General features: G+C 34.7%; 1 protein-coding gene across 1 annotated transcript in view; it reads right to left on the bottom strand.

The window, feature by feature from the left end:
• The window catches only part of LOC127173816 (growth arrest-specific protein 7), a 52,001-nt gene extending 37,258 nt beyond the window's left edge, over positions 1 to 14,743 (bottom strand). The window contains exons 1-2 of the mRNA XM_051123819.1: positions 14,280 to 14,743; positions 1,087 to 1,189 (exon numbers count right to left, since the gene is read on the bottom strand). Coding sequence (XP_050979776.1) covers positions 1,087 to 1,189; positions 14,280 to 14,456 — 280 coding nt within the window. The 5' untranslated portion in view covers positions 14,457 to 14,743. The remainder of the gene's footprint in view (positions 1 to 1,086; positions 1,190 to 14,279) is intronic.
• Positions 14,744 to 14,854: the final 111 nt, after the last annotated feature.

Here is a 14,854-nt window from a genome sequence, read left to right as displayed (position 1 = left end):
ATCAATGACATTGCTTTTTTTCCCCTACAATATTATTTATTCAAAAATACAACCAATTAATACATACTGTACACTGACTTCTATGATGAGCATTTTTAATATCATTTATTTTTATATATTTGGGAGGAATGAAGTCATGATAAACTCATGATATTTATAAACTAATTTATGATATTTGTAAAAAAAAAACACATTTTACTTTAATTTTTTTTAAACCTCTTTTGGTAATAATTAAGATATGCTCACACATTCAAAGCAAAAACAGTGTAAAATGTAATGAGACTTCTTGAAAATGCTGTATAAATGTGCTGAGACAAATGTAAGCTGCTGAATACTCGCAGCAGAAGTGATGGTGTTTCTTTTAGCAACACATTTGTATGAATGCTAGTGTGAATTTTGCAGAACGTGGGCATGAAAACTTCACAGACGCATTTAAAATGTGAGAAAAGTGCCCAGAGATGTTATAGCAGGTAACGGAGGCGAGAAGAGCAATTTTTGAAAGCATTTCTTTACAGAATGCACTGTGGACGTAAACTCGGATCGGAACAATGCTGATTGTTTGGGCACAATGAGAAGTGGAGATATCAGTACCGATCCTCTGATCCGATCAGACCAGCCTGTGCCAGACTTGCTCGACTGTCTGCAGACATTCACAGCTATTGTTAAGTGTGTCTCAGAGTCTTGCACATAACAGCATCATCATGTACAACCAAAGAGAAACTCTGCACAACTGTAGGTCTAGTGCAGATAGCCGTGATCACCTTTGATTTGGCCACTGGCCATGCCAAGACGAGCAGAAAAAAAATATATATATTTATGCGTTAATTTTTTTGTTTTATTTTTGCATAATTTTAAATAAATAACTAGTTTTAAATACAATTTTTAGATTATTTAAAAATATATAAGCTAAAATATAAAAATACATAAGTTAATTTATCTTAATATATAATATAGTTGTATATAATGCAACATTTACTTATGGCCCACAGTCCTCATTCAGGTTGGATTTTTGGCCCTTTGTGTTAAAAAGTTTGTGTAGATTTAGCAGCGTTGTTGTTTGATTGCATGGTGGTTGGAGGTTCTTACCATTGCTGACGGTGTTGACGTAGTATCTGCGTCCCTGTGGTGACATGTAGCACTTCCAGTCTCTGGGCAGCGGTTCGTCCAGAGGAGACATTGAGGACAGTTTCTGCAACACAAGGGGAATAAATGATGTCAGTGCTTTAGAAGAGGCTTCACTTCAGTGCTAAAATACACTGTCTGTTTCGTCTGTTTCCACTGACACCCTTTCAAAAGCACAAAATATAGTGATTCAAAAAGATTTCCGACTGCTACACTTAAAAATCAAGGTTCTTTATTAGAATCGATGGTTCTGTAAAGAACCTTTAACATCCATGAAACCAGTATAGGTTCTTTATAGTGGAAAAAGGTTCTTTATATTATAAAAATGTTCCACAGAAATGGTTCTTTATGTTGTGATAACAAACATTAAAAAAAAGCATAGTTTTTAGTAAGCAAACAGAACTTTGCAAATGCTTTACAAGTCTTGATTTATTTATTTATTTAGTTTTTTTCATTATTTTATTTTAAATTTATTATTTCAGATTTCAGATTGATATTCATCAACCATTAATGAAATAAAAATGTTACATGTTCCTTGTTTGGGTTATTTTGACCGAGGTATGTATGACCATTAGAGTCAAAAATGATTTGTAAAGTTATCTATGAAGTTATATTAGTGTCAAAAACCTTTGTAAAGTCTTTTTCTCATATCCCACATTTTTGGGATTGAATTTTGTTGATTTTCATTTGAAAGGACTGATACATCAGGACTGTTTTTGAGCAAACATGAGGAAATTGAATTAAATTCCATACATTCCAATGTTAATAATAATGGTAATTCTTAAGATAAATGTTCTTATAAATTTAATACAATGATATATTTAAATAAAATTTCTCATCAATATTGGATATATATATATATACACACACACACACACACACACACACACACACACATATATATATATATATAAGGCATCTGCCTTTTTGGAATTTGAAATTTAAAAGATTTTCTAATTAATAAAAAAAAATTAATAAAAGAAATTAATAAAAAATTCACAGTCACTCATTAATGAGTAGTTGCTAATCAGATACAGCATGGTTTTCACTGAAATGGATAGCATAGAAATTTTGAATGCATTATGAGTTTGGGTAAAAAATGTTCATGTTGGAGATGAGTCAGTTGTTTTTGTGCTTCTGTCACACAGAACATGAGGGATACAGGGTGTATTGTTGGCTGTTGTGTGTCTGTTGGATCTGAATCTCTGCTGTGTTGAAGCCGCTGGCAGTGTTTCTCCAGCATTTAGATCATTGAGGTTTTCTCACTCGTAATTTCATCCAGTTGAGAATGCTGGAAATGTGTGGGAAGGCTTTGGTGCCAGATGTCAACGTGCTCTCCATCTCATTATACTAAATCAAACATGGTATGTAGAAGCAGACCGTCCCATCCCAGAGCCGACTTTGACATCTTAAAGAGGACATCAGATGCAAAATTTACTTTTACAAGGTGTTATATAAACATATAAATGTGTCTTAGCAGTATGTGGACACAACCAAACTACAATCACAAAAATCCATTTACTTCTCTTTTTTTTTAATCCCCACCTGAACAGACTCAATTATCAAGCCGTTTTGATACGTCATACTGCTCAAGCCCCGCCCACAATCACTGACAGACTCTTCTGTATTAGCATATCTCCACCCTCAGCCAGTTGAACACTACTATTTTCTTTGCGCTCAAGCAGCTGTAGCGACAATAATGTCTTGTAAGCAACACAGGTGTTTTGTAGTTGGACCGTGAACATAAAAGCCTTCATTTTCTCCTGACATCAGAGCCACTGAGGACACAGTGGACTTTTTGGTTTTTGATGTTAACGCACCACTCAGTATACAAAAAACAGAAGAGAAGGGTGGAGTGAGCAGTCGCTCATTATCATTTAAAGAGACAGGCACCAAAACAGGTTGCAGCAAATAGAGCTATTTTTGACAAGGAAAAAAGGGTGTTTTATTTCACGACCATTGAGGAATTTTAACCAAAGTATGTTGCAGACATTACATGAACGCCCTCATACCAAGAATCATACCAACTTGTGGAGTCAGTACCAACTCATCATTTATTAGAGTATTAGAGTAGTATTACAGTACCTATTTATATCAGACCATGCAATAAGTATGATAATAGGAAACAGTAAGTAAGTGGATTGTGGAGTAATTAATATTTTTTGAGAAACATCTTTGCCTTTTAGGAAATGATGAGCAGAAGTCTCTTGTGGTTAGAAAGACATTCACTCACTCAGGAACGGGAAATGGATCACTGAAATCACTGAAATCTTGACTGAAACGACTTATGTCAGAGATACGGACTGAAACTGGTTTTCCTCTGAGATGCAAACAAGCATTTTTTATCACATAGTTCACACATAGTTTGATGGATCTCTATTGTAAATAATTATTGCTTCTCTGGGATGCAGCTGCATTAAATTAAATTAAATTAAATTGAATTAAATTAAATTAAGTGTTTGCTTCCTGTAAAGCAGACATGTAACTACTTTCATTCATTTTCTGAGACTCTGTTCAGTTCATGTCTGTCAGATGGTATGTCACAGACCAATATGACTGCAATAAAGTGACTATTAAAAACACTGCTTTGATAAATGTCCTGATATAATTTAAAATATGAAATAAATATACAATTGTATATGTAAACAGTAAATTGTTAAAAAAGGCAGCTTTAGGTCAGTGTTATTTTAGTAGTATTAAAGGAGTCCAAAGTCCACTTCCAAAACAAAGATTCACATATAATGCACTCACCCCCTTGTCATCCAAGATGTTTATGTCTTTCTTTCTTCAGTCGTAAAGAAATTATGTTTTTTGAGGAAAATATTTCAGCATTTTTCTCCATATAATGGACGGATATGGTGCCCCGATTTTGAACTTTCAAAAACGCAGTTTAAATTCAGCTTCAAATGATCCAAAATGCGGTTGTAAACGATCCCAGCCAAGGAAGAAGGGTCTTATCTAGCGAAATGATCTGTTATTTTCATTTTAAAAAAACAATTTAAATACTTTTTAATCTCAAATGCTCGTCTTGCATTTCTCTCCCTGAACAGTTTCAGAAATGATTTAAAAATCATTCTACATTGCTGCAGAAGTTCCGACCCAGCCTTTGCAAAGTGAACATGCAAAGAAGATCAAACACCCTTAAGGAAAAAGGTAAAACAGCGATATAGGACGATTTCGAAGTTGAGGGAGAACATGAGATAGTTCTTGAGAGCTTTTGGACATACCCTAACTGTCATGAACCAGAACAAAAACAGTTCGGGCAGAGTAAGACATGACGAGAGTTTGGCATTTGAAAGCATATAAATTGTATTATTTTTACTGAAATAACCGATCGCTTCGATAAATAAGCCCCTTCTTCATCAGCTGGGATTTACAACCGCATTTGTGATTGTTTGAAGCCGCATTTAAACTGCATTTTGTAAGTTCAAAATCGGGCACCATATCAGTCCATTTTATGGAGAAAAATGCAGAAATATTTTCCTCAAAAAACATAACTTCTTTACGACTGAAGAAAGAAAAACATGAACATCTTGGATGACAAGGGGGTGAGTGTATTATATGCGAATCTTAAAGGGGTCATCGGATGCTAAGTTCAATTTTACATGCTGTTTGAACATTAATATGTGTTGGCAGTGTATGTACAAATCTACCCTATAATGATAAAAATCCATGGAGTGTTTTTTTAAATCTGTAAAAATAATATCCCCGTTTTCAAATTGAGCCGTTCTCAGATGCCTGTCGGTGTGTCACACCCACAGAGGCCGCTCCCACGATAGTTGATTGACATAAGCGTCTTACCTCAGATCAGTTGTAACAGTCCGCCCTCTTTGTTTCAATGCCGGAGCAATGATGTAAATTAGACATGAATATCTCCGACTGAGCGATTGAGGTGTTGTGTTGTTGGATGTAATAATGACATTTATATTTATATAATAACGTCATTTACTCCTGACATCTGAGCTGCTGAAGATGCAGTAGATTACATTTGTTTGTAAAGGGAATGAACCTCCCGATCTACATAAATGCGTCTACGTTCGCACAAAACATTCGTGATCCAGCTTCACTTACAGCAGAAGTGAGCATAAGGTTTTTTTTTATGAATCTTTGCGATCGACTTTACTAATAATGTGCTAGTTAAACGCGGCTAAATGCAGCTAATTAAACAGACTCGTCACATCACAGAGAGAAGAGAGGGGCGGGGCGAGCTGATTTTGACAAGGTAAAAAGGGTGTTGTTTTACACTATTATTGAGAATTTTTAATCAAAGTATATTATAGACTTTTCATTAAGACCCTAAAGAATCATATCAACTTGTGAAAAATGGGCATCCGATGACCCTTTTAAAGAAGAAGTAGACTTCTTCTTTAACATAATGACATAAGAACATTTTGTATTACACTTTTGCAAGCAAATTGTGCCCACAGCTAAAGTTTAGCTGCTAAACTGTAAACACCTAACAAAACAATAATGGTGGATACATTAGCACAGTGCTAACATGACTAACCAATGAAACAACACAGTTTGTAAAACAAAATATGTCTAAGTTACATTCTTTATTATTAAACGAAGTAGTCAGAACAATTGTGGTTTACTTGGAAACTTAAAGCTGCACTAGGTATGTATCACATATTAGCATGAAAAAAACGGTATTTTGAGCACTCCATTGAGAATGTACATGTGGTTCGAAGACGCTTGTTAGTCCAAATAAAAAACTTTAGAAGCCAAAGAAGATAAAAGTCAAGATTAGACAAGCAGCCCTCAGTAAAATGATGAGCACACAACAAAAGCTTCGAATTGTATTGCTGTGGTATGGTGGAAAGAAAGAACTTAACCACTGATTCTTCACATCATCTTTCAGCAATGAAAGCAAAACTAGCAGAAGTGTTTGTGGGCAGGTCAGACTAATCATATTTCATGGGCAGGTGGGGATTATGCTAATATGTGACCTAGTGACACAGATCGTTAACAGGTTAAAGATTTGAAAATATGATGACTCGTTAAGGCGATTCTCAGTCAACTTTGTCTTTTGAGAGACAGTATGTCATGTGTAACAAATTGCAAAAAAAAAAAAAAAATTTTTGAAAACCCATATGACCTGTTCTTTAACCCTAACGCTGTATGTTGCTCAAACTCATGCTTTGGTTCATGTTCTGATCTGGGTTACATATGTGCTGGCTTGTCCTGACATATGTATGATTAAATAATGCATGTTTCAGATGGATGGTTCAGATGACGCCAAATGTGCCTGTGGACACAAACAGACGGCCTGCATCTCCAGAACCTCATCAACCCTGATCAATAATGGCAAATATAGACCCTTTGTTATGCTCTCAACATACATGCCTTCAATCCCTATGGAATATGATAGCGGTATGATACCAGACGCCTCTGGTGTTTCTCTGTAAGTGTATGCAGAAGTCGTGCTGTGTTGTTTTTGTGTCTGTTCGAGGAGACACACGGTTCCCACAGCCACGCTTCTTCACGCCTCATTCAGACTCTGGCGTCCTGCTCGGAAAATCAGGAATGATCCGTCAAGCGCTTCAGGAAAGAATGCTTGGAGTACTGAATCTTGTGGATTTGAGCTGTCATGACCTTCATTGGGTCTGTTCTCTCTTCGTCGGATGCATTCAGTCTGATTTAACAGCTGCTTAAATATAACATTTTGTATATATGTGTGTCAATCATCAGATCTGACAGATCTGAATTATATTGACTGGCTACTGTCTGCACTCATTCATACGGGAACTTAATTTCATAACTCTGCTGAACATTAAGACATTTCTAGTGTTGCTGAGAAAGGCCGCAGTCAGACGTGATTGTGAGTCAGTGTGACTCCATCAGTCCAGATCCGCATGTTTCATTTCAGAGAATCACAGTCGTCATGAATGAGCTCTGTGTGAGTCAGGCTTTCCTGACCCTCATGAAAAGCACCCGTCCATGTGGATCCACCCAACATATGTGTGTGAGTGTGTGACAGCACTGGATAAACACAGAGCACTCTAGGGCCTGATGGGTGTTGCTGAGATGCTGCTGAATGAGCTTAGGACTTCCCTTAAAGGGACCTAGGCTTTGCCTCTTAATAAAAAAAGATTCTTATGCTGATAATAAAAAAAGATGTACTACTGTTGTTGTTGTATTGTTATAATATTATTATTAGCCATAATTATAAGTACTAAATAATAGTAGTAATATGTGTTGAAAATAAATTTTATTCATAACGATAAAATTATTTATTAAAATAATAATAAAAATCAAATTTAAAGGATCTTTCTTGTTTTCTAATTAATCTTTTTTATTAATAAAAATATTCAAATTTTTATGACAAGATTGTATTATTTTTATTATTGTTGTTATTATTAACCAAAATAATAATATAAGAACTTCATAGTACTAATATTGTTTATTGTAAATAAAAATGTAGTAATAACAGTAAAATTATTTATTTATAATAAAAAAAGACTTCCAATTTGATTAAAAGGCCAGATCTTTATTGTTTTTTTCATTAGTCTTTTTTTATTTATAAAAATGTTTAATATTTGTATAATAATTATTTTATTATACAGATGTATTATTGTTATTAATTATATTATTATATATTATATTATTATTATTTCTGCTGTTTAATATTATTACTAATATTATTTATTAAAAATAAAAATGTAGTAGTAGTGATAAAATGATTTATTCATAATTAAAAAATATATAAATTCTATAAATCCTAATATAATTAAAATTTAACTCTTTCTTGTTGTCTTATTAATCCTTATTAATAAAAAGTTACACAACTTTTTAGTAAAAACGTTGTGATTATCAATAATCTTGTTATTAATAACAATTCCTAATAACAACAACAACAATAATAACAAATTAATACTAATATTATTTTCTGAAAGTAATAAAATAATGATCTAAAAAAAAAACAATAATTTATTCATAAAGATAAAACATCTTTACTGCTATAATTAAAAGCCAGGCTTTCTTCCTTATGAGTTTAAAGTTTTCTCCAAAATTGTGCAAAAATAGTTGCTTTAGAAAGCAAACTCACACAGTGTGTTTAAGCCAGGAATTTTCCCCCCTATTTTACGCTGTCAGCAGTTTCAGGCCATCAGGGCAAATAAGGGAAGTGTCTGTTTCCTATTATTCACTCATCCATTACTTGACTTTCATGCTTATTAACAGCCTTCAGTGACAGAGCACTGCTTTAACTCTGAATTCACATTTACACTTCAACACCTCTCAGATTTTGTGGACAGACCAACCCGCATAATTTGTTATGCTCATCTTTAAAAAAAAAAAAATGTATATACAGTATATAAAGAAAAAGAGGATCTTGAAGAGGATAATGATCAGTTGGTCAGTGGTCTGCGAAAGAACACTGTATGTGGAGTGTAATTTCTCACGCAAGCTTACAAACTAATTTCCGAGAGCGCCAAGAGCAGAGGTTAAGACGCTGAGGGTAAAACGTCCCTTCCAGACCCAAACAGAGCAGCCAGAGACTGAAAACATGTAAACCAACATGTTCCTGCACGACTGAACGGCTCTCTGGACTTTATTTTGATTCTCCAGATGTAAAACTTGGAGCGTCACAGCTGATCTCAGATGAGAAGCATGAAACTCCCACAGACTGAGATGGCAAACAATAGTTATCAGTGTGACTCCAGCCACGGCTACACTGATAACAAGGCCTGTTTTGTACAGTTTCCCTCTGTATTTCACCTCATGTTCAACTCGCTTGTATCGTTCTCTTTGAGCTCTACCAGTGAACGAATGTCTGACAAAATTCATTCTGGTTAGCAGAACATTTCCATTGTTAATTACAGCCTGTCAGCCATTCTGTAATCTTTCCAGAGCGATGCTGTTACTCACTAAACATTCATTCAGTGTTTGTCACCGTCAGTCACTGACACTAATGCTTTATCAATTAATCTGTTATAGCAGGTGAGCAACTTTATTATCAACATGAAAGCTATTTAGAACATCATCAATCTATTCGCAGATCATCTGGCTGATGTATTTGCTCAAAGTTTGTTTGATTTGAGAAACAAGTATGTGTCTCATTCCTCTGCAGTGAATGGGTGCCGTCAGAATGAGAGTCCAAACAGCAGATTAAAACATCACAATAATCCACAAGTAATTCACACCACTCTAGTCCATCAATTAACGTCTTGAGAAGCCAAAAGTTGCGTGTTTGTATGAAACAAATCCAACACTGAGATGTTTTTAACTAAAATACAAATCCATAATCCATAATCCATAACAATGCCTTCCTCCAGTGAAAAAGTCCATCTCCTGTTGTCAAAATTACATTAAAACCACATTAAAACATTTGTTTAGGCTTGTAAACAGTGCTTGACCTGTGCAGATTTCAGACTTTTCCACTGGAGGAAGCGTCATTATGGATTATGATTCGTATTTTAGTTAAAAATGTCTTAATGATGGATTTGTTTCTTAAACTCAAACAGCTTTTGTCTTCACAAGACATTAACTGATGGACTGGAGTGGTGTGGATTACTTGTGCATTATTGTGATGTTTTTATCAGCTGTTTGCACTCACATATTGTGACGGCACCCATTCACTCCAAAGGATCCATTGGTGAGCAAGTGATGGAATTTCTCCAAATGTGATGAAGAAAAAAACTCATCTACATCTTGAATGCCCTGAGGGTTGAGCACATTTTCATTTTGGCCTAAACTATTTTTTTAATGCACTGCAATGTAAAATAACATTGCCGTTCATATGGTGTTGATGTATTGGTCTGCTGTGAACTTTCTCACTGTCTTGTACAGTGATACTGTATGTGAATCTGCTGTTCACACCATTTAAAAACATGCATGATTTGTTATATAGAGGTTAGTGGAGAGTGGGGTTAGTTGTCAACACTGTTTGGTGTAGTGTATATTTCTCAGGGTAGCATTACTTTAAGGCATATATTTATAGATATTCTATACTTATCACAGCATTTGCACATTTGTTTTGTCACCAAACACAGGAAGTGAGAAAGTGAGGTGATGCACCTTAGTACACTGATGCTGTATAGGTGAACAGATCAGAGGAACTATATACACACTCAGATGTTTAGATTCTAATGAAAGCCAAAAAAGAGGAAGAGATTAAAGAATGAGAAACACGTCAGACGAGTGAGCGTCCCTTAGTCGTGAATACAGTAGAGTTGGCATGTTAGTCATACTAGATATTTATATCTACCTATCTATCTATCTATCTATCTATCTATCTATCTACCAAACTCTGCCCCTCAGGCGATTTCATTGGTCAGCTTAATCACATGGTCACCTGTCACGAAAAGTTCATAGTTTGTGAAAATCATGGATGAACTGACTGATTAGCGGATCTGTTTTAGGTTAGGGTTAGGCGTTAGTATTTGTTTAGAATTGTTTTGTAGACAATCAGCACTGTGGTTGGCATGACCACTGATATCTTCAGATGGGTTTGCACTGAACTGGTTTAGTGAAAGTAAAATCATGCAACTCTAGCTGCCTCATTAGTTCCAACAACTTTAAAGTTGACACACACTGCCCTCCAAAAGTTTGGAAACGCCCTAGAAAAGTGGGGCTTTGGACAATATTGGCATGAATCCATTTTAATTTGTGATAATTTTGCACTGATAAGGGACAACACAAACTACGAACATATTTTATTACATAAACAGTTTATACATAGAAAAAACGTACATTTCCGATTCACCAAAATATCCACCATTAGCAGCTATTACAGCTCTGCATAATCTGGGCCTAAATTCATTGTATTCTAAACTTAATTGGCAATCAATTGTTGAAGCTATTAAGGTGTGCTGACCCAAAAATCTTTTAAAAACCTGGGCCAAGCTTAAACCAGTAACCAGGCATCACAGCTGGCAAAGGGGCATGTCTGACTTTGACATGTATATATTGCCAGTATTATGTAATCAAAATGAAAATTATTATTGCTGCTCGTCAATGATAATGTCAAGTTACTTTAATGCATTTGCACCAAAAAATGATAAGGATTTATGCTGACACGTCCAAAAACACACCAAACTTTTGGTGGGCAGTGTAAACAGGGAAAGAATTAGAATCACTAATCTTGACTGAAAAACTTTAGAAGCTTTAACAAGAATCTGTAGCCTATATTTAATTCTTACAGTGAATACAATGTTTTATTTACATTTGATTAATTTTTGTAGCATTTCTTATTGGAATGCAACTGTTAAACCTACTGTTTCTCGAAAATGTAAAGCACTGTTTATTTCATTTTTATCTTATATTGTATTTGTCCTATTGTTTGTTGTTTGCATTATAACAAAACTATAATGTGACATTTATAGTTGTTTTAAAACAAAATATCCCCTACTGAGAATAAGATATGTCTCCTTGTCTTGGTCATATCTTCCACCTGTGTTGCAGTTTATGTCTTTACACATACTGCTGAGTAACTTGAAAAATAGACATGTTGTTATGTAATGCAATATTTGTTTGTTGACAACAATTGGAATTGATTAATAATTGAGTCGTTACCTTATGAATCATAATTGAATCTTATCTATCTATCTATCTATCTATGAGTTAGCGTCCCTTAGTCAAGCGTGAAGTACAGTAGGGTTGGCATGTTAATCATACTAGATATTGATATTCTGTAGCATTTTGTACCTAAATGCTACTGTTAAACCTAAAACATAAAGCACTGTTTATTTCATTTGTATCTTATTTTGCATTTGCCCTATTGTTTGTTGTTTGCATCTTTGTTCTTATTTTTTGTAACAAAACTATAAAGTGATATTTATAGTTGTTTTGAAATAAATTATCTCATATTGTGAATAAGATATGTCTCATTGTCTTGGTCATATCTTTCACTCCTACCCTGTGCTGCAGTTATGTAATGCAATATTTGTTTGAAAACAACTTGAATTGATTAATAACTGAAGCATTACCTTATGAATCATAATTGGGTCTTGTAATAAAGAAAATGAAGACTGACTTATCGTTCCAATTACACAAGTGTTTAAATGCACTTATGCTTTTTGTAAAGCGTTTTGAGCGCGTTGTTATTGTTGTTGTTATTAGTGGTAACTTTTTAAACAACATAATGTGAAGCCCAGGTGATGGCATGGGCTCTCCAAGTACACTGTAAAATCCAATAGTTTACCTTACTTAGATATAATTAGTTATCTTTACTTAGTTGCTATACTTACTAGGTTTTATTAAGTTACAGCTACTTTCAAGCGAGTAAAACAGTTTACTTACTACTTTGAATGATGCTTACTTAAAATATTCAAGTAGCCACAAAGAAACCAATGACATTAATAAACCAGTGAGAGGCATCAGTGCACTAATATGTTGCTAATTTGCAAAATAACAACAGAAGAAGAAAATATTTTTTTTTTTTGAGGTGGCAATTGTTAATATGCAGTTATTTTTCACTAGTTACCTTCACTCATTTCCCAAAGTCATCTTGAATGTTGTTTCAATACAACTATATATTTGAGAGAACATCACATAAGCTGACTTCATAAATTGATGTTGATTTTCGTAAAATGTTGTTGGTGTGTCTTATTTTATTTATTTATTTTTTTGTTATTATTATTATTATAATTTTTTTTTTTTTTTTTTTTTTTTTTTACTTACCATTATAGTGATTAATGTTCCGTTTGGTTGGGCACTTGGAACTTTGCTTTTCTTATTATAATTTTCTTCCTATTGATGCAGCAATGCAACAAGAAGTCATAGTTTTTGATTTCAAGGGAAGAAAAGTAGTAAGTAGGTTGCTTTTAGAAGGTAACCTTCAAATTCTGATATTTCAATTAGCTAAATCTTTCCAATTCTTTAGCAAATATATTTTTTATGTTTATTAATGATCTTTCACAATTTTATTGTTCTTCATAAACACCTTGAGAAACGTTATTGGGTTGAGACAGTCCTTTAATATTTGTGATAACGTGCTCAAGTCACGAACTTGAACATTCAGCACATGAATCACAACAATGGTAACAATTCAATTTTATTTATTTTTATTAATTGTGACAATAACCATTATATTATTTTATTTTCTCTTTTTGTTGTGTTACTGCTGACACAAGTCAGTAAATAAAATTAGCAAATAAAAACAACAACAGCAAAACAAAGCAATTGCATAATTTATTCATGCCGCAATGCACTCTGGGAGTCAGTGAGTAGCTATACTAAGTCAAGTGTAAGCCTAAAGTAAATGATTAAGTACCCCCTACAGTTCTTTTTTAGTTACTAGAACTCTCGTGTAAGTAAACTATACTAACTAAGCATTTGTCAGTACAGCATACTATTCTTATTTCACTTTACTTAGTTTTTTTAAGGCAATCGGTTTGCATGCTTTTTTTAAGTAAGCCCAACTAATTAGATTTTACAGTGTAGATTAAAACATCTTATTCTACAAAACTGACATGTTAAGTGTACATTCAATGATATTTTACACAAAACACTATCGATATGAAAAGACAGAGCTTGAGAAACGAGGAAGTCTCGAGCAGATAACGCAGTATCACTTCAACAGAAAATACGAGAGAGATGCCCATCGTGAGAGAAACTGAAGTCATGCCCGTCTTACATAAACGCGAACATTCAGAACCGGTTTGAAACGTTTCGATGTGCGAGTGAAATTTCGCACCAATCCTACGTGTATGAAAACCAGATTTCACACTGAACACCCTAAATTACTCAGAAGATTTTTCGCAGGATTTCTGAAGAACTGCCCAGCTAACGGGAACGTTCTCACAACTTTCACTAAGAATATTTAAAAGTTATTAGAACTTGATTATTAACGTTATTAGAACTTTATTAATATTTGACATGCGACATAACGTTTAGAGAAAACGTTCTGATGTCAACATTTTTGGAACTTGCTTATGATGTTATTCGAACGCTCTTAACAGAACATCCTTGGAACGTTGTAAACATGTTATTTGTAGCCTACCCGAACGTTCTAAGAAACGTTACTGTAACATTTAAACAACGTTCTAACCACGACAAGAAACGCGGACATTTCAACGTTTCGAAACAATATTCCCACAACGTTTTTATAACCCCAATGTGACACCTGTAAGGTAGCCGATACAGTTAACGTGTTTAGACACGATGGTTCATTTAGAGCACGATAAACGCACGCACACCTGTGATGATGATCTTACCTCCACCTGCACGTAAGTTGAGGGAAACCATCCCTTGACTCCGTCCTTCTCTCCCTCCCACCAGCCTCCGTCCAGAGCTTGCGTTATTCTGATCAGTTCCCCAGCCTCAAACTTTAGTCCCTGCTGATGCTGATCCCCGTTATAGGCGTATAAACTTCGACAAAATGAGCCTGACATCGTAAACTCCTCAGGTGGTGAGTCAAATCTCCAAAAGGTCTCCAAATTGTAATCCGAATGACTCCAAACTCGCCCGAGAGCTTAAGCCGTGTTTGTCATTCTCATGGTCGGTGTGGACTGTAATGTGAATGCTGTAAGGATCGCAGCGCATGGCACTGGAGTGAACACACCCACTCACACACATCGTCATGTTTAGAGACAGCAGAGCTCATTCAGCGCATTGCCTCACTCCGAAAAGCCTGATGAATGTGACTAAATATCTGTATTATCTAATACAGGAGATCACAAAGAACTGCGACAGTTCAGACACTTCTCCAAATGAAATATGGGGATGCCCTTATTATGAGCTGGTCATCACTGACAGGTCACTCAGAGTTAGGGTGACGTTTAGGGTAAGG

Source organism: Labeo rohita, chromosome 12 (assembly GCF_022985175.1).
Source record: "Labeo rohita strain BAU-BD-2019 chromosome 12, IGBB_LRoh.1.0, whole genome shotgun sequence".
Classification (NCBI taxonomy): Eukaryota; Metazoa; Chordata; class Actinopteri; order Cypriniformes; family Cyprinidae; genus Labeo; species Labeo rohita.
This window is presented reverse-complemented; position numbering and strand designations above follow the sequence as displayed.